General features: G+C 43.0%; 1 protein-coding gene across 1 annotated transcript in view; it reads left to right on the top strand.

Annotated features, from left to right (window-relative positions):
- tmtc2b (transmembrane O-mannosyltransferase targeting cadherins 2b) overlaps positions 1-16,690 on the top strand; it is an 85,690-nt gene that overhangs the window by 43,509 nt on the left and 25,491 nt on the right. Inside the window, exons 3-5 of the mRNA XM_068723766.1 lie at positions 13,222-14,068; positions 15,762-15,876; positions 16,563-16,648. Coding sequence (XP_068579867.1) covers positions 13,222-14,068; positions 15,762-15,876; positions 16,563-16,648 — 1,048 coding nt within the window. The remainder of the gene's footprint in view (positions 1-13,221; positions 14,069-15,761; positions 15,877-16,562; positions 16,649-16,690) is intronic.

Genomic DNA, 16,690 nt, shown 5'->3' on the forward strand with positions numbered 1-16,690 from the left:
GAAAATGTCGGCGAGTTCTTTTCACACTGCAGAGACAATGCTGTGAACGTACAGGTGCCGTGTGACACGCAGTCCCAAAGGGGCTGACATGACGATGACGAGTACGACCCTTTGAAAACACAATGCAGAAATCTGATGCTTTGAAAGTGTAAACTGGACACGGAGGAATAATCTCGGTGATGTAACGCCAAGGCTGTACATCCATCAGTACACAAGGGCTCAGATGTGTCTTCAGAGAAACTTGAGGTGATCACTCTTTGTTCACGTCCGGTGACGCTGCCGCTGGAAAATGATTTCCGAATCTGGGACAGGACCCAGCTGGCCCTTGGTGAATGTCAAGCTTACACAGTTTATCTTTTCACACCTCCCATTTTCTGTTCACACTTTGGCTATTAGTGCAAGGTCACTGCTTTTGACGTGTGTGTGTGTGTGTGTGTGTGTGTGTGTGTGTGTGTGTGTGTGTGTGTGTGTGTGTCTGGAGGGTGAGAGAGCTCAGGTGTCGTGGAGCTGGTGAGGCCGGCGAGTTCTGAACTCAGGGAGGGAAGATGTGAGAAGTGAGTTCCCTCAGAACATACGTATGTGTGCCAGTGCTAGGTTACACTCCAAGGTGTGTTTGTGTGTGTGTGTGTGTGTGTGTGTGTGTGTGTGTGTGTGTGTGTGTGTGAGAGAGAGAGAGAGAGATATGCACCCTGCATACGTAATATGACGCCCATACATACCCTTGCTGTGTATTAGATGAGGTAAAAGGAAACGCAGTTCTTACCTGGGGCTCCACAGATGCTCCTCCGTGCTCTAATGGCTCCCGTCACCGTGTGATGGATTGGGCCTGGTGGGCTCAGCTTGTGCCCCCTGCCCTCACCCACCTGCCTCTCACATGGGGATACACACCACCGCTTCTGGTTTGGACATGGAAATAGGCGGTGGGAGGCATGCATAATGGAACGACATTCATAGGAAAACAAAAAGGTCACGCAGGTCGATGTTTAGGTTGTATAACTTTAGGGAATAGCAAGCAGTTGTATAACTTTAGGGAATAGTAAGCAGTTTGCTTAGCGCAAAGAATGGAAACGGGGGGGGGGGATAGCTAGCCTGGTGTCTTGTATTCACTGTGAGCTTGAAAAGAAACCAGCGGAGAGCGTCCGGGACAAAACTACAACGTTTTTTTATTCTTAGGTTATTGTACGGATAAAACAAAAGAGATATGACTTCTTTATTGAGCTTTAGAGTCACTGGGATGCAGATGTTGGTACCTTTTGGACTGGGCAAGGGTTAGCTGTTTCCAGTCGTTTTGCTAAGCTAACCATGTCAAGCATCAGCTGCACATTTAGCAGACAGCCGTTCGAGTTGTACCGATCTCCTCATCTTCCACACATCATTCCAAAATGTCCAAAAGTACTCCCTTAAATATGTTTTGAAACTCACTTCACGTCTCTCATTCTGAAGAACATCACGCACAGAAGCAGGCCCATAGTGAAGACATTCCAAACACAGATGATTGGGCAGGTCTTTTTTTCGACCCCTGAATGTCTACGCTGTGGGGTAAAATGAGGCAAGTGCAACCGCGGTGATAGAAAGTGACTCGAGCTGGGTTCGCTCCGGCCGACCGCTCGTCATGTCTAAGTGAACCTGACAGGCAGGGTGCCAGCGACAGCCAGCACAGTGACCCTGACTTTGCCTGCTGTGAGACGATGGAAGCGGAGAGAAAGAATGAAAAATCCCTGAAACAAAGCCTCACGTCGGTATCAGAAACAAACGTGAAATACAGCACACGGCCTGAATATATGTAGCACGGTGCCCTTGCTTCGCTTCCCGCTGAAAATGAGTGCACTCCCCGTTCTTTTTATAGCCAGCGTGTCTGTGAATCTATAGTGGCATGTTGCGTAAGATGTCGGTCCAGGAAAGGAACGTCCCACAGCACCGCTGTCCTGCAGCATCGGGGTTGTCTTAATGGAGACGCGTATAGATTTGCTGGTTTTCCCTGAATCATTAAGCTTTCACAAGGGATAATCGATTCACCCAGAGGTATTACAGTAAATAACACACTCGCAGAGAAGAAAACCCACTCATTTTAATTACTGAGACATGCTGCCAGTGTGTTTTTTATTCTTTAGTCTTGATCCACATTGGACCAACTCTTCCATAGAAATTTTACATTTCAAGATTTGCAAACTATAGTTTAGAGCTTCAACACAAGTGAAATATAATGTGGGCCTTTGTTTCCGTTGCTGAGCGTAGTTCCTATTTATGGCTCCTATTGTATGGTCTCAGCAAAGAAACATGTAAAATCATTCAGCCAGAACTGCATTGATTAAGACTTCCAGCGACTGTACCAGTGTAAAAAAAAAAAAAAAAAAAAAAAAAAAAGGACCAGTGAATGCCTTTGTTAGGCCCCGTGTGGACATGTCGTGTAATTTCTAATTAAATCTGTTTAATTTTCTTTCTTTTTTATGTAGTTTTCTTACTCTAATTAGTATTTATTTTGTCTTGTTTTAATACCTAATTGTACACACAGTGCAAAATCACAAACTCATTTTGTTTTTAGATGTTTTGTGAGTTACTGTTATGTCAACAAAAAGATGCAAATGAAAACTGGAACAGCTGAAAGCCATATGACAGGTTTACAGAACTCTTGGGAATCCTCTCATGCTCGTTGTTTGTCTTTTTAGAACAGTAAATATGTCTTTTAGGAATCCTTTTCAAAGCAAACATAACCAGACAGCCAATAAACTATAAACTGCTGGCAAAACCTTCCTGATTGATAAGAGAACTGAAATCATTCACATGTGGACTGGGCAAACTGCCACTTTCAACAAACAAAGTCAAGGGAACCAAATGCAAATTCTCTCCTGCATCATCTCATCGCGTCCTGTATTCACGAAGGCTCCTGAAGGCAGAGCGCTCCAGTCTGTTACCCGAATAAGTCGAGTCCCAGCAGACATCCCCCTTGTGCGTGCTGCTACAAAGGACCGCTGCGTTTTCCAGCAGAGGTCCTGTCATCGCCGTGGGCGCCCCCACCTCAGAGGGCGAGAACTGAGGAGGGATGGTCTATGTGTCTATGTCTATGAGACGCCGCAAGAATGTGTTGAAGAGGAGGAACGTTAATGGATGAGGGTCCCAGGGACAGACAGACAGGGAGAGAGTCTGCTGTAGACCTTTTCAGTGTGATCACATGATCCATGATCACATGGCCTGTTAGTCACCGGATGCTCTATTTTAGGATATACAGACAGGGAATGGAATGGTCTCTGAGCACCCGTGGAAGTTTTTACTGATTTATTTGTTCCGACATTAATTCTTTGTTGAAGTGTAGTGTATAAAATGTTATGGTATGTTGAAGAGGCGTACAAAATTGGGAAAATATATACATATGTATATGAAAATGGTATTTCAAAAGAGTAAATATACTGATTATAGGCCTGTAATATTAATAGAAAGTTAGTTTTGGTATTGATGTCTGTCATGTTCCCCATCTGTGTTCAATATGCATTCACGAGGAACACCTCAACCTAAGAATTAAACAAAGGCAAGTTGCTGTGACAAAAAAAAGTCACATGATGTAGTCTTAAAGAAGACAAATTCAGGACACTGTCCAGGGATTATTGAAAGTCAGCAACCACTTTGGTGCCTGTGGCTGGTAGGGACATGTTGTTCTGTATTTAATGGCTATTTTATTCACTATATCCAGACATGATGTTATGATCAAGAATGTGTTTCTTCTCTGAGATGAACACAAAGAAGCCACTGTGAATCTTGAATAACTAAGCGGTGAAGCAAACTTTTCCAAAATTCTCTTCCAGTCAAAATTCTTAACTTGTCTATTTCTTTTTTTTCTCCCAATTTCTCAACCCATAGCGCATGCGAGCCATGAAAGACAGAGTGCCGCTCTTCAGCTATTTTCCCCTCATTTCTGCTCCTACAGTACTTTTTAATTGTTTTCAAATGCCTTCTTGTTTTGCTGCTGAGTTGCAGTTTTTGTCTTCAAACATTCAGTCGACCGTGTGGACTAAATAGACTCTGGCCCACGCCCAACTCTAATTTCTCCTTTGTGACACATTGGAGCAATTATCACAGCGGTAAAGCGAAGCCACACGGGACGATCTACCGGTTGTAAACATGGATGCCAAATTGTGGAAAGAATCCGTCTCAACAATAGGATCTGTAAAAGTAAATTCAGTCGTACTGAGAGTCGTTACGTGTGACCAGGTCTTGGCTTTGTGAGCAATAACATATTAATTTAGCCCAAAGGACACATAATATAACTAATATTCACAGAAATTCACAGTTTGTTTTACCTCAGGATTAACAATGAATTAATATTCTGCCTGTGAAAACCTGTCACCGTCATGTCACAGAAGGATTGAGTGTTGCACATAAAGGAGACATGCAGGTGCTTGATTTCTGCATCAGCACATCTGGGAGATTCTCCTCTCGATCCCCAGATTCATTGGTAATCTCAGGGCGCACCGGTGTAGAATTGAGTTATCGCTCTCTCTCTCTCTCTCTCTCTCTCTCTCTCTCTCTCTCGCTCTCGCTCTCTCGCTATTTTTGATTTACCGTCTGTGCTGAAAACTACAAATTAAAGTAATCTCATGACTTTTATGATTCTATGATGATTTTATGAGTTTGATCCATGGCTCCATCCCTAAACAATTCAAGCCGTGCCCTTTTGGTATTCAAAGTGAATTCTACCTGGTGGATATTCTGTGAAAGCTTCATGTTTTTAATTGGATTTGGGATAAAGAACAGCACCACCTGTATGTGCGTATTCTCTTTATTTCTGTCTGAACAGGTAGTGTACTGTGGGGTTTTGAGGCATTTCTGCCTCACGCAATGAGAAAGGTGAAAGTGAAACAAAACAGTAAAGTTAGGTGCCGGACAGCTAAACAATGAAGCTGTAACTCTCTTTAAAAAGCTCTGTAAAGCTGAGCGGAGCTAGGATGTGAGTAGCATTACAAATGAACCCTTTCACGTCGTAACTTTCCCATTTTGGCATTGTTATAGTAAAAATGTGGATTACAGCAGCTTTGCAGCCTTGTGGCTTGTTTCTCACAGAGACGCTCCCTCTGTCTTTAGATTGCTTTTCAATTATCCGTGAAAAAACATTCAAGGTTCCAATGGTAAAAAAATTTGGAACGCTATCATGTGATGATGAATCTCGAACCTGACTGCTTTATGGTTGACGGCTGTTTCTGCAGTTTGTCATTATCCCACACCACAAGTCATCTTTTTTAACGTTTCCTGAGTCCCCATCGTGCTTGTTACTAGCCAGTATAAACATCAACAACAAAAAGGGCATGCTGTCACTGAGACGTGGTGGTCAACGTAATGTGACACACCAGAGAGCTATTTTCAAAAAGCGGTTCGGAGGAAATATGCAATCGGAGCAATTCTTCTACTTCCAGCTTCTGACATTTCTCTGACAGTTCATCCGCTTAGTTTTGGACTCTGGCTTTGTGCGTCTCATTCATGCATGCTCCGCAGTAGCTTACCGCCTCTCTAAACCCTGCAAATACAATGGCTCTGATCTCCCAAATGCACAGTAATGACTGTGAATCCATGCATGGACAGGACTAATCTAGTTTGGTTACAACTGGCAAAATGCTTCAGAAAAGCTACAGAGTCCGTGAGCAGCACGGAGCATAAAGCGCATCTCTCCAGCCCACATTTCATCCCCCTCCGTAGAGCCTGAATCAGCATCGTGTCACAGCGAATTTGCAGTAGTGGTCACGCAGTGTAGTTGGCCCTCTCAGTCCAAATAAATACGGGGAACGAAAGACCCGATATAAGGAACACTCGGTTTATTTTTCAAACCATTACTGTGGTTTCTCTCAATAAATACGTTTTATGAAATGTTAAGGGTTTTCAGTTGACTTTGGTTTTTCCATTGTCATTATGTCCTTATTGTTTGGTCTGCCTTTCCCAAATGTGACAGTTTGTGTTGAGTGCTAATGAAGATGGATTTAGAGTCGTTTCATCTTCCGGACTTTTCAGTTCCTCGGCTAAATCGCGATGCATGACCTTGATGAGGCCGTGTGAGCTGGCAAACGCACTTTGAAAAATAACAGAAAACAAAATGGCACGTGCTTTTTTTTTTTTTTTTTTTTACGGCTCAAGTTGGAGCTTGAGTTGAATTTGGAGAGGGCAAACCGGAAAATATAGTGCAAAGTTTTGTTGCTTTTCTATACATTTGATCAACTCAAGTCTCGGCAACCGCTGAGAACTTGGCAAAGTGTAAGAATTTCCATTGATTAGCTGTTTATGTTCCTTGCCTCAGGCCCTCCTTCATCTTCCTCCTGCCTACCTATAACACACTTCTCCATTTAAACTCAACCAGAAGTTTGGATTTCATCCCCTGAAGAGGCACCCTCTGGTTGACAGAATGAGATATGTTTTTCCTGTGCCGTTATGAATCTATAGATGCCTGATTGCCACTGATGACAAAATAAATGTACTCCGATTATGGCATCGGGAGAGGGAGACCCTTTCTGACCCCTAAACAAGGATCATCTGGCTTCAGCATGAAACGAAGAGCATTTTGCAGCGTGATTGGGACATCTTAAATAAGTGTGTGTTAAAGTGAGACGGGGTGAGACGAGCTGGAATGTCGAGTGAAGGTTTAAAAAGACGAGCTGGAATGTCGAGTGAAGGTTTAAAAAGAAATGGATCCCGTGTTGGTTCAATGATTATGGTTAATAAAAGCTGACCAAGAGAGCATGAGCTGGCGTGTTTTTACGGCGTTTTGATCGGAAATGTTCTTGCTTCGATTTATTTGCTTTTGCCATGCACGTTTGAATTCCAACTTTCTTCTTTTTTTTTCACAGTCGGCCTTTGGAGAAATGTTGCTCTTTTTCACATTGAGCACAGAAACGTAACCTGTCACTGGCTTTCATCCAGCACCACACAATGTTGTGCGTTGCTCTTCTCGCTCTCTTTCCCACTTTCTCCGACCTCCTTGTAGTCCCACACCTATATCTCCCTCACCACTGGTTTTTAAGTTCTCCTATCGTTAATGCTTCACAGTCAATAAAAGTCTGTTTCTTATCTCCAACGGATTCCTTCATTGGGCTTTTTTTTTCTTTCCGGGGCTTTGCTGTTTCTGAGACAGATCCTCTCCCTCTCCCGTCTTTGTGCTCCGTCTATCTGCCAGACCAGCTGACTCTGTGGGTTTTCCGATGGGTTCACACGGGTTAAAAGCTTTGATCATGAGCAGTGTGAGGCAGGTCCGCTGTGGGGTTTGACTCCATGACCTTTCGCACCATGCGGACCGAGACCCAGCAGTTGTCCTCTTGCCTTTTAAGTAAACTATATACTCCACCCACACACAGTCATTTAGAGAGGGTTATCTATCCTAAAGTGATGACAGCAAAGATGTAGCTTATCTTAGCTGCGTGACAAATTGAGGAATGGGAACTTAAAACATGTTTTTTGAGATGACTCGAGGTCTGATTTGCTCCACTCCTTACCTCTGTTCATAAAGCAGATTGTGAAAAGAAATAAAAATAAAAATAAACACTTCTTGGGTCAAACTCTCTGAGTCAAGTGAGTGCACCTGTCGCCCTTTTAGCTTTAAATTCATCAAAACTCTGTGTTACTTATTCAAATGAATAGTTACACATTTTGGGAAATACACTTATTCACTTACTTGCTTGGTGTTAGTTAGCTTAGCCTAGCTAGAGGCTCCACTCGCCCAGCCAAGAAATAACACTAATAAACCACTTGTTTTTACACTTCATATTTTGCACAGATTAAACAAATGAGATACAGCATGTTACATTATGAGCTTTAGACTTGTTGGTCGGCTGGTTTTCTTACTTTCTTAAAGAGCCAGGCTAGCTGTTTCCCCCGCGTCTTTATGCTAAGCTAACTGGCTGCTGGCTTTGGTTTCACTACCATCTTACTCCTCTCATCTAACTCACTAAAAAACAGCAAAGTGCATTTTTCAGTCATTATATTGAGCCAGAAATGTTACCCAATTCATTTCTGTTATTGTGACATAAATGGCTATGAAATGGGCCAAAACTAAATGAGGCAGCTTACACGTTCTGTGCGTGGGAGTAAATTGTCAGGCATCAGCTTAATCACATTTTGAAAACATGAGCCAGCTGTTGGTAATCCATAACACGTTGTTAGGAAGTGCAATAGTCGGGTTCTTATCTTGTCTTGCCTGCTAACAATCAGGATTTTACAACCAAAGGTTCTTTACTGTCTCATAGGAGGGGATCACAACAGCTGTAGCGGATAAGGAGAAAAGATCGGTGGTTCATCAACCACAAGCTCGATTAGTTGGTCCAGCGGTCAAGGAACAAGGACACAGAGTGTATATCCATCCATCAAACCCGTAGAAAGATTTATGCAGAATGTTTAAGGGGATCCAGTGTTCATATCAAATTTGAGCTTTCTGTATGTGTGAGTGTGAAGGCTTTGAAGGTGGTTATTCTCTCTGATTGGTACCCGGAGCTCATTTTCACTTCCATTACAAGTCCATCAATGTGAGCCGGATCTTGATGAAAAGCCCTCTGCAGACAATTGATCTCAGTAATGATGAAGAGGAGGGGATAGGTCAGACATGCCACTTCTTCTTTCACAGGATTCTCTCGGAGGAGCTCGCTGGAGTGTGATGAGCCAGTCACAGCGTTTCAGTTTGATGGGCTAGTTAGATGTGTCGTGTGATGGATTGTTCTTAAAATGCTCTTGAAAAATGGTATGGTGTGCATCAGCCAATTATGCAAAAAAAGCCTGTGTGTAGGGAGTACTTTCTCCAAAATAATTAATTAACTTTGTCTCTGAGCTCTTTTGTACTTTATTTTCCTACAAACCTTTTTTCACATCACTCTAGCGGATGCAAAAAAAAAAGAAGAAGAAGAAAAAGAAACGGTTTAGATTGAGTTTTCTTCTCAGTCAATTCAACTTAATGTCTATTTGTGGGAAAAAGGCAGGCGCAGGCACAAATAGGGATTCCGTAATTGGCCTGTTTTGCATTTCATCTCCAAGGATATTTTATTCACATGCCTGGTTTATAAAAGCTAAATTGTTTCAATTCTGGACTGATTGCGCCTGAAACACAAAAGGGAAGGGAAAAAAAAACACCCACCTCAAGCCTCCTACGGGTTTGTGCTAAACCACTTATTTCAAACTAAACTGGATTATAGACAAAAGACAGAGCTGGAATCCCCTGGTTTTCCCTTCATAAGAGAGCTACAGCAACCAGGGAGCCGTTGCCCGGCTAGTAATTGAACTTGTGCTTTTGAATGGTAGACATTTTAACCGCAGGCGCATTAGGGAGGATGCACGTTTGTTCATTCAAGAGATAATAGACACGAGGTTCATGTTGTCACAGCAGTAATGTGTCCTCCAGATCATCTCTAGAGCACTTCCTGTTTGCTTGCTGCCTGTATACGTCTTTGCGTTCACATTTTTTGTCCTTAGGAAGTCAGAGCAGTTGGAAAAGTAGGCCAAGAGGAGGAGCAGTGGGGTTACAAATGTGTGCTGAGGTGCAATCAAAGCATTGTTTTGTTTTTTTGTTCTCAATACCACCCATAGACTTTATTCTGCATGGAGAAAGGGGGAATCTGAATGTGGAAGTGCAGCACAAGAATGCAAATGAAACAGCGGCTCAGCCCTCAGCATCGACACATGGATGTGGTTAAGGTGGTGGCGTCTGGGAAGAGTCAGGGTGACATATCTTTTTGTCTCAGGGCCAGGTATGAGCATGTACGGGAGCCGTGCCAGGTTGTCGTCACCACTTTAAGAGGTGTGTACACAAAAACATGAAACACACATGTCACCTCGTTGCCCTTTGGACGGTGGTCTCGTTGCAGCAGGAACAAAGCTGCTCTGCAGAATCAAAGGTACTGCACGGATCGGCCGTGAACGGCAAATAAATTGGCTCATAGAATGTTTTCTGGTTGGGAACCTGGCACGGTGCCCCATGCATATCGCACCCAATTTTGCATGACTGGTCTGCTCTAAAAATAGAGGAAGCTTTTAGTTCAGTCTCTCCTGCTCTAAGATAACTTTGAGGGGGTGTCTCGTGAGCAGGCGCTTCGGCCAGAGAGGCGACTTGAGAGCTTATAGAAGAGCCTCATAAATCCAAGCTGGATCTCCCTGAAGCAGTGATTGAGATGTATTAACCCTGCTCAGCAAGCCTCGCTGGCAAAGTCTGCACAAAGTACAGCCCCTGGGCCTCACAGACCACATCAGCCTCCTTCATTTCTTTGAAGAATGTATGCTCACCTGCTTAGATAACAAAAAAACAAAAAAAAAGTGGCCACAGGACCTCTGTTTTTGCCACTCCAGTGATTTTAGGGATTGACTCAAAGTGTACATTGAAACCTGGTGTTTGAGATTTGAAGAGGATAATCTGCATCCATCCATCCATCCATACCAAGAGTTCATATGGAGTTTGGATGACGGATTTTCAGTGTGGGCTGCACTTTGTACAGTTACACATTTGAAGGCCATGGGGATAATAATATGCCATTAATATTCTTGGAGTATCACATCAGTTTATTTCAAAGTTCAATTCAATTATTATTTTAGACCTCATGACATGAACGGGACGTCTAGCTGGAGAGAAGACAAATCAAGACGATAACATCTTGTAAAGTATTGGAGCAGTGGGACATTTTGTGGGTAAAGTGTCTCACAGATAGTTAGATAAGGAGATTGACACCAGTCTCAGGATGAATACGAAGCTACAGCTAGCCGCCGGTAGCTCTTAGCACCAATGATGAAAACGGGGAAACGGCTAGCTTGGCTCTGTCGAAAAACACATTTCACCACCATTATATCTTCTTTGTTTACTCTGTGCAAAACCCAAAATATACAAAAAGGCATTCTCTTGACTTGAAAGGATCTATGTCATCCTGTCTTTATGGATGCATTTATATTAGTTTAAGCCGGCCTCAGTGGTTAGTCCCGCAATCAGCAGGAACATAGACGCTGCATTCTTTTGTGTCACCGTATGCTAATTAAAATGATACATAGCCATGCTGTTATTTCGAGTTCAACAGGAAATGGGGGTTATTTATTTTATTTTCTACTAGAACATTTCAATATAATTTGCATCATGACCCATGTGCTTTCTGTTCTAGCCTTCTCTTGAACTGGCACAGTTTCAGTCAGTCACAACTGATAACAACTGATAACTTGCACCAAGTTATCAGTTGTATCTGAATATAGCAACATATGTTAGTACTTCTCCTGTTTTTAGTCTTTAATAGCATTGAGATCATTGCAATTATTTCTTATTGACTCCATTGTTTTGTATTCAGTTGCTTAGCTGTGTTTTTTTTGGTTTTTATGCTTTATCATTTCATTACGGCTTGAAATGTTGAAATAGTTCACCCTTCACAGAGCCTTGATTTTCATTTTCTTACTTTAATATTCATGAACTCTGTCTGATAACATTTCTCATCATTCTAGCCTTCTATTTATTCCTACTACATACGATATATTACTTTACTTTCTCCTGTCTTCCCATTGAATTCACAGCGAGCTGACTGTAACACCTTTGGCTCATATTCATGAGAAATGGTGATGTGGATTGAAACAGTGACCTTTTGTTGCCAAGCAACCAAATAACGTCTTCAGCAGTGGCCGATCATCATGAAACACTGCTCTCCGGGTTGTTGTCAGGCCACCACCGAAGAGTTTGACAAAGTTGACCTTATACATGTAGGTTTTTTTTTTTATGTCTCTGATATTCTCAAAAACGTTGCAAATATTTAGCGCCACAGTGTTGTGCTTTAACCACACAAGTGCACCTGGTGCTCTACCGAGCACTTAAGAGGTTGGTATGACCGAAACATTTTGACGAGGAGTTCTGCTGTCACCCGTCAGTAGACACACCAAACATACAATCGTGTTGTGTTTGATTGCGTTGTATTTTCCGGCTGTTGTGTTCACCTCCTCCGCTGCGCTACAGCAAATATTGTAATGAGCTGTCATGGTGTTGTCATGGTGTTGTCTCCTGTGTTTCCATTCTCATTTCTTGTTGCCTGAGTGTTGAGCTGCAGCTCGTGATCATTAGCAGACAACGAAGCTTTGGCCCTGCAGTCGGATGTCCCCGGAGGTTATTGAAGCATCTCTTCACAGATGCAATCTGCAAATAACAAGCGACAGGCGAGGGAATCAATAGTACACCCCCAAAGCAGATATGAAGATTATGATCACAGATGAGACATGTTTGTGCCCTTTGGTATTTAGAGATGAAGAAAGATCACATCCACTGGAATAAAAGTAATGTGGGGTTAGCTTGTGGGGTTTAATTGTAAGTAATGAAAAGCAATTCATCTGAGAAAAAAATGGACGACTGTGATGCCCTGAGATTTAGATTTCGACGCCTGAGACTAATGAAACCATCTATTGCTGCATAGTTCTTAGTTCCAGAGGACACGAGTGGACATTACTGTGCATGCTCCAGCTGCTGATTGGAGGAAAAGCAAAAAAAAAATGATTTGGGTTTCCAAGATAAGCACAATAAGAAAGGTCAGTTGGTCCTAACTTGAAAAAAAACTTGGACCGTGCTTGCTGGGAAACGTGTCCAGTCATTTTTCAATGCTTTGACGGCAAAGTATTAAACAACCAAACACACTATATATATTTTTCATGGGCTTTCCAACACAGCAGTTGGAAAAGTGTTTAATATCGAGTCTGTACTATGATGAATGGAGTTCAAGTAGTTGTTTGTTTTGATATGTCTATGGAGGAAAAAAATGTGTGCATGAATGGAAACTTCTGATGTAGAGTCATCATATTTCTAAAAAAAATTGATTAATTGACATGTTCTGGCTTAAATGAAAAGTCAGCGAGCAGTTTTTTTTCCCCCTCTCGGATGAGCACAGCAGCCAGAACAGAACAAAAACAGAAATGTATCAAAGCCACTCTGCTTAATCAACACTTTCTAAATTGTCTTGGACACTCATTGTGTTCCAGATGGCAGCTGATTATGCAGCTGTATCATTGTGACAATGTAGTAGCTATTTTTTTTATTTTTAAGAGTGGAAGTAAATCAGGCTTTCCTTTCATCAATTTCCAATCCATAGCCCCGGTTCATAGTAAACGTAAAGGTCCAAGAGTCATAAATATTACAACCACCCAGAAAACTAGGTTTAGCTCGATGCTTCCACATGTGCGGTATATTTTCTGCAACAGTCGTTCCTCTCCTATCCTGTGGATTGAGGTTTTGATTACTGTTTCTGTGTTTTCTTTGTCCTTCAGAGAAAGAACGTCCACCTGCTGCTGAATGTGTTTTTGCTGGCAGCCTGGGGAGCCGTCCTGTTGGCCGGCCGCTTCTACTGGATGGGCAACAAACCCCCCAACTTCTCCAACTCCGACAACCCGGCAGCCGACTCGCCCTCTCTCCTCACCAGGACGCTAACCTTTTCCTACCTGCCTGCCGTCAACTCGTGGCTTCTCCTTTGCCCGAACACGCTCAGCTTTGATTGGTCAATGGACGCCCTGCCTTTGATCAGGAGCCTTGCCGATTGGAGGAACATTCACACTGTAGTCTTCTACCTTGGGTTGCTCTCGCTGGCTTGGTTCAGCCTGTGGACGCACCAGATGGCTAAAGGCAAGGAGACCAATGGCAAAGCACATCATTACACCAATGGCAGAAATGGGAACAGCAATGGGCACAGTTACCAGCATAACAATCATGAACATTTGAACAACTCCCACACAGACGCTCACATTAATAGTGCCCAGAATGGTACCAAAAGGCACTATGAGAGCAGGACTCCACTGCCCACCACTGAAAATGTTGTGGTGTTCTCGCTAGGCCTGTTGGCTATCCCTTTCCTCCCTGCCACAAACTTGTTTTTCTACGTGGGCTTTGTGATAGCAGAGAGAGTACTGTACATCCCCAGCATGGGCTTTTGCTTGCTGGTGGCGGTGGGGATGAGGTCTCTGTACGTCCGTCTGCGACGCAGGTCCTCCAGGGCGCTGTTGGTGTACTGCAGCGCTGCCGTCGTTCTTCTTTTCGGTGTCAAAACTGTGTTGAGGAACCGCGACTGGCAGAACGAGGAGATGCTCTACAAGTCTGGGATTTATGTCAATCCTGCTAAAGGTAAGGAGGCCCTTTCATTCAAATCAGCAACCGCTCTCGCATGTGCACATACACACTTTTATGCACTTTTATACACATTTCAAGCACCAAAAACCTCTTTCACCCAACATATTTTGTTGAATAGTGAGCGAGCTCTCAGGCACAGTTTTGAATTTGATAATGTGTGCTGCTGTCTCTCTACTATTGCCACCCTGAATAATTCAAAGTCAAGCTGCTTCAAAATGTCTTCTCTTCATCATTCAGCCTTACCACAGAATATACAAGTGCTCACAAGGCAGTGCCCAAAAAGCCAAATGACACTGTTACTACAGTACTACTCAAGGCTTCTTTCTTGATTTTTCTTTTCCAAGGCCTACAACAGAGTTGTACCTCTTTATCATACATCTTCTTATACCCAGCATGTGATCTGTTTAGTGACACCAGACGCCCTGTTTAACTTGGAAGGACAAAATCACCCGTCTCTCATTGGCACCTGTAACAGAGGAGGAAATATTCAGTAGCCTCCACATTCAAAGGTCATCGGACACAGATTTCTATCCGAAGCAAAGTTCTCAGAGCTGCGGAGGAGGGAAGCTGAGCAGGGTACTCGCAAGGCAACAGCGGGACATGTTGTGTTAGCTAATTTCCCTCTCAGATTCTGAGTGGAGCTGAGGCGTGACAGCTGTTTGTTTTGGCAGGCCATCCGCCCGAACAGAGCAGCAGCAATGTCCCCAACTCACATTGGTTATTGCTAATATGAGAGTTGAACAGAACCCAACCTCAAACACGGACACACTCGTTGGATTGTTTGAACTGTGAAATTTCAGAGTGCACAAAGCTTTCCTGTGAAAGACTCTTCATGAGTTCATCTGTGCACGACTGAGCGCAGTGGAATGAAGGACGCTTGGGTTGTTTTTCTGCTTTTCTCTGTTTATACTGAATATTCTTCTGGGATCCCATGGATGTTTGGATTTGCTTAAAGGCACCCTGTATATTTTAGCACTTTAAATGCATGTCAACAAAAGCAGAAAGAGCCAAGATTTTATCTTCTTATTCAATAATACTTTCTGGAGATGAAAGAAGAAACCGTATAATGTAACACCATCGATGCACAATGACTTCATTAGGCCTATTCTCCCTCTATTTTAATGACATTCATTCTGTTGAATCATAGTCACTCAAGTTGAGTTTGTGCAGACTATAAAGTAACCTTAAAAGCAGATGAAAGATTATATTGTGTTACATAGCCATTGACATTTGCTACTATTTTACATCCATTGATTTTTTTTTCTGCTCTCCTATACATTTTTTTTTTTACGCTCCATGGTTGCTGCACAAAATGTTTAAAAGCTCTTAGCAACTTTATTCCACCTGTCAGTTGCTGAACTCTGCCGTTCAGACCCCAATGCCATTAGCTGTGCAATAGCTCTGTGCTGGTCTTCTTTTCATACCCGCCGACATAGGATTGACTGGTGCTTTTGGCTCAAACCTCCCCCGTCTGTCTTTGCCCATAATGTCTTTCTCTTTACAGCTAAAAAAAAAAAAAAAAACCTGAACCCATAAAAAAAAATGAGTACCTGCCACAGAAATGTCCTCTCCTGATGCTTTAAATCGAAAAGCTTTTAAAGATTCTGAAAAACAGTTATTTCAGAAGGTGGCCACAAATGTTCTTTTTCACTCTGTCTGATTAACCTTTTCTATTGTAACCTGTCAGCATGGGGCAACCTTGGAAATGTCCTGAAGAGCCAGGGCGAGATGGAGGAGGCTGAACAGGCGTACAGAAATGCCCTCTATTACCGCAGCAACATGGCTGACATGCTGTATAACCTGTGAGTTTGTGTTTTATCATACTACTGTGTTGTAAGATAAACCGTGGCTAAGTGGAGAGCAGGGCCGCCTTTCAGTCGGAGGGTCGGTGGTTCGATCCCTGGCTCCTGCTTCACTAGTCTCATGTCAATGTGTCCTTGAGCAAGACACTTAATCCTATAGCTGTGCCTACGGTGTCGATAGATACTGAATTGTAAGTCGCTTTGGATAAAGGCGTCTGCTAAATGACTGTAATGTATATTATCCTCAATGCTCACGTCGATGTCATGGTGTGCTTTCTGCACTTGATTTTCTTTGTGTCTCCTCTCCCGGCCGTTTCGATGACTTGGGAGTGTGTGCGAACAAATGGGCATGTTCTCATTTTACATGCGTGGGTCCATTGATCAGAGCTGTTCTCTCAGAGGAAGTGTCGTCTTGTCTTGTTTTCCCCAGAGGGCTGTCTGTCTGACAGGGTTATTAATGACGCTGTCTTAGCCTGAGGGCGAAACACAAAACATCCACAGCCAACACTCAATGTGTGCTCAAATGTCTGTGGTCTGTTGAGATCTAAATCTTCCTCTTCACTTGTAGCGGCTGCTTTTGGTCTTGTCTCATCCTTACAGAGGCCTTTTAACTTTCAAACATCTCCTCTTTTGAGTTCTTTAAAGCTCTAAACGGCCTGTACTGTCTTTCCTTTTGTCTGTTTCAGCGGTTTGCTGCTACAGGAGAGCAACAAGTTCTCAGAGGCACTCCACTACTATAAGCTGGCCATTGGGAGCCGGCCAACTCTGGCTTGTAAGTACAGCTCTTTATTTATTTTTTTTATTGACAATCTCC

This window comes from Cebidichthys violaceus, unplaced genomic scaffold, assembly GCF_023349555.1.
Source record: "Cebidichthys violaceus isolate CVI_PGR_0920_01 unplaced genomic scaffold, fCebVio1.0.p SCAF_3, whole genome shotgun sequence".
In the NCBI taxonomy this organism is placed as follows: Eukaryota; Metazoa; Chordata; class Actinopteri; order Perciformes; family Stichaeidae; genus Cebidichthys; species Cebidichthys violaceus.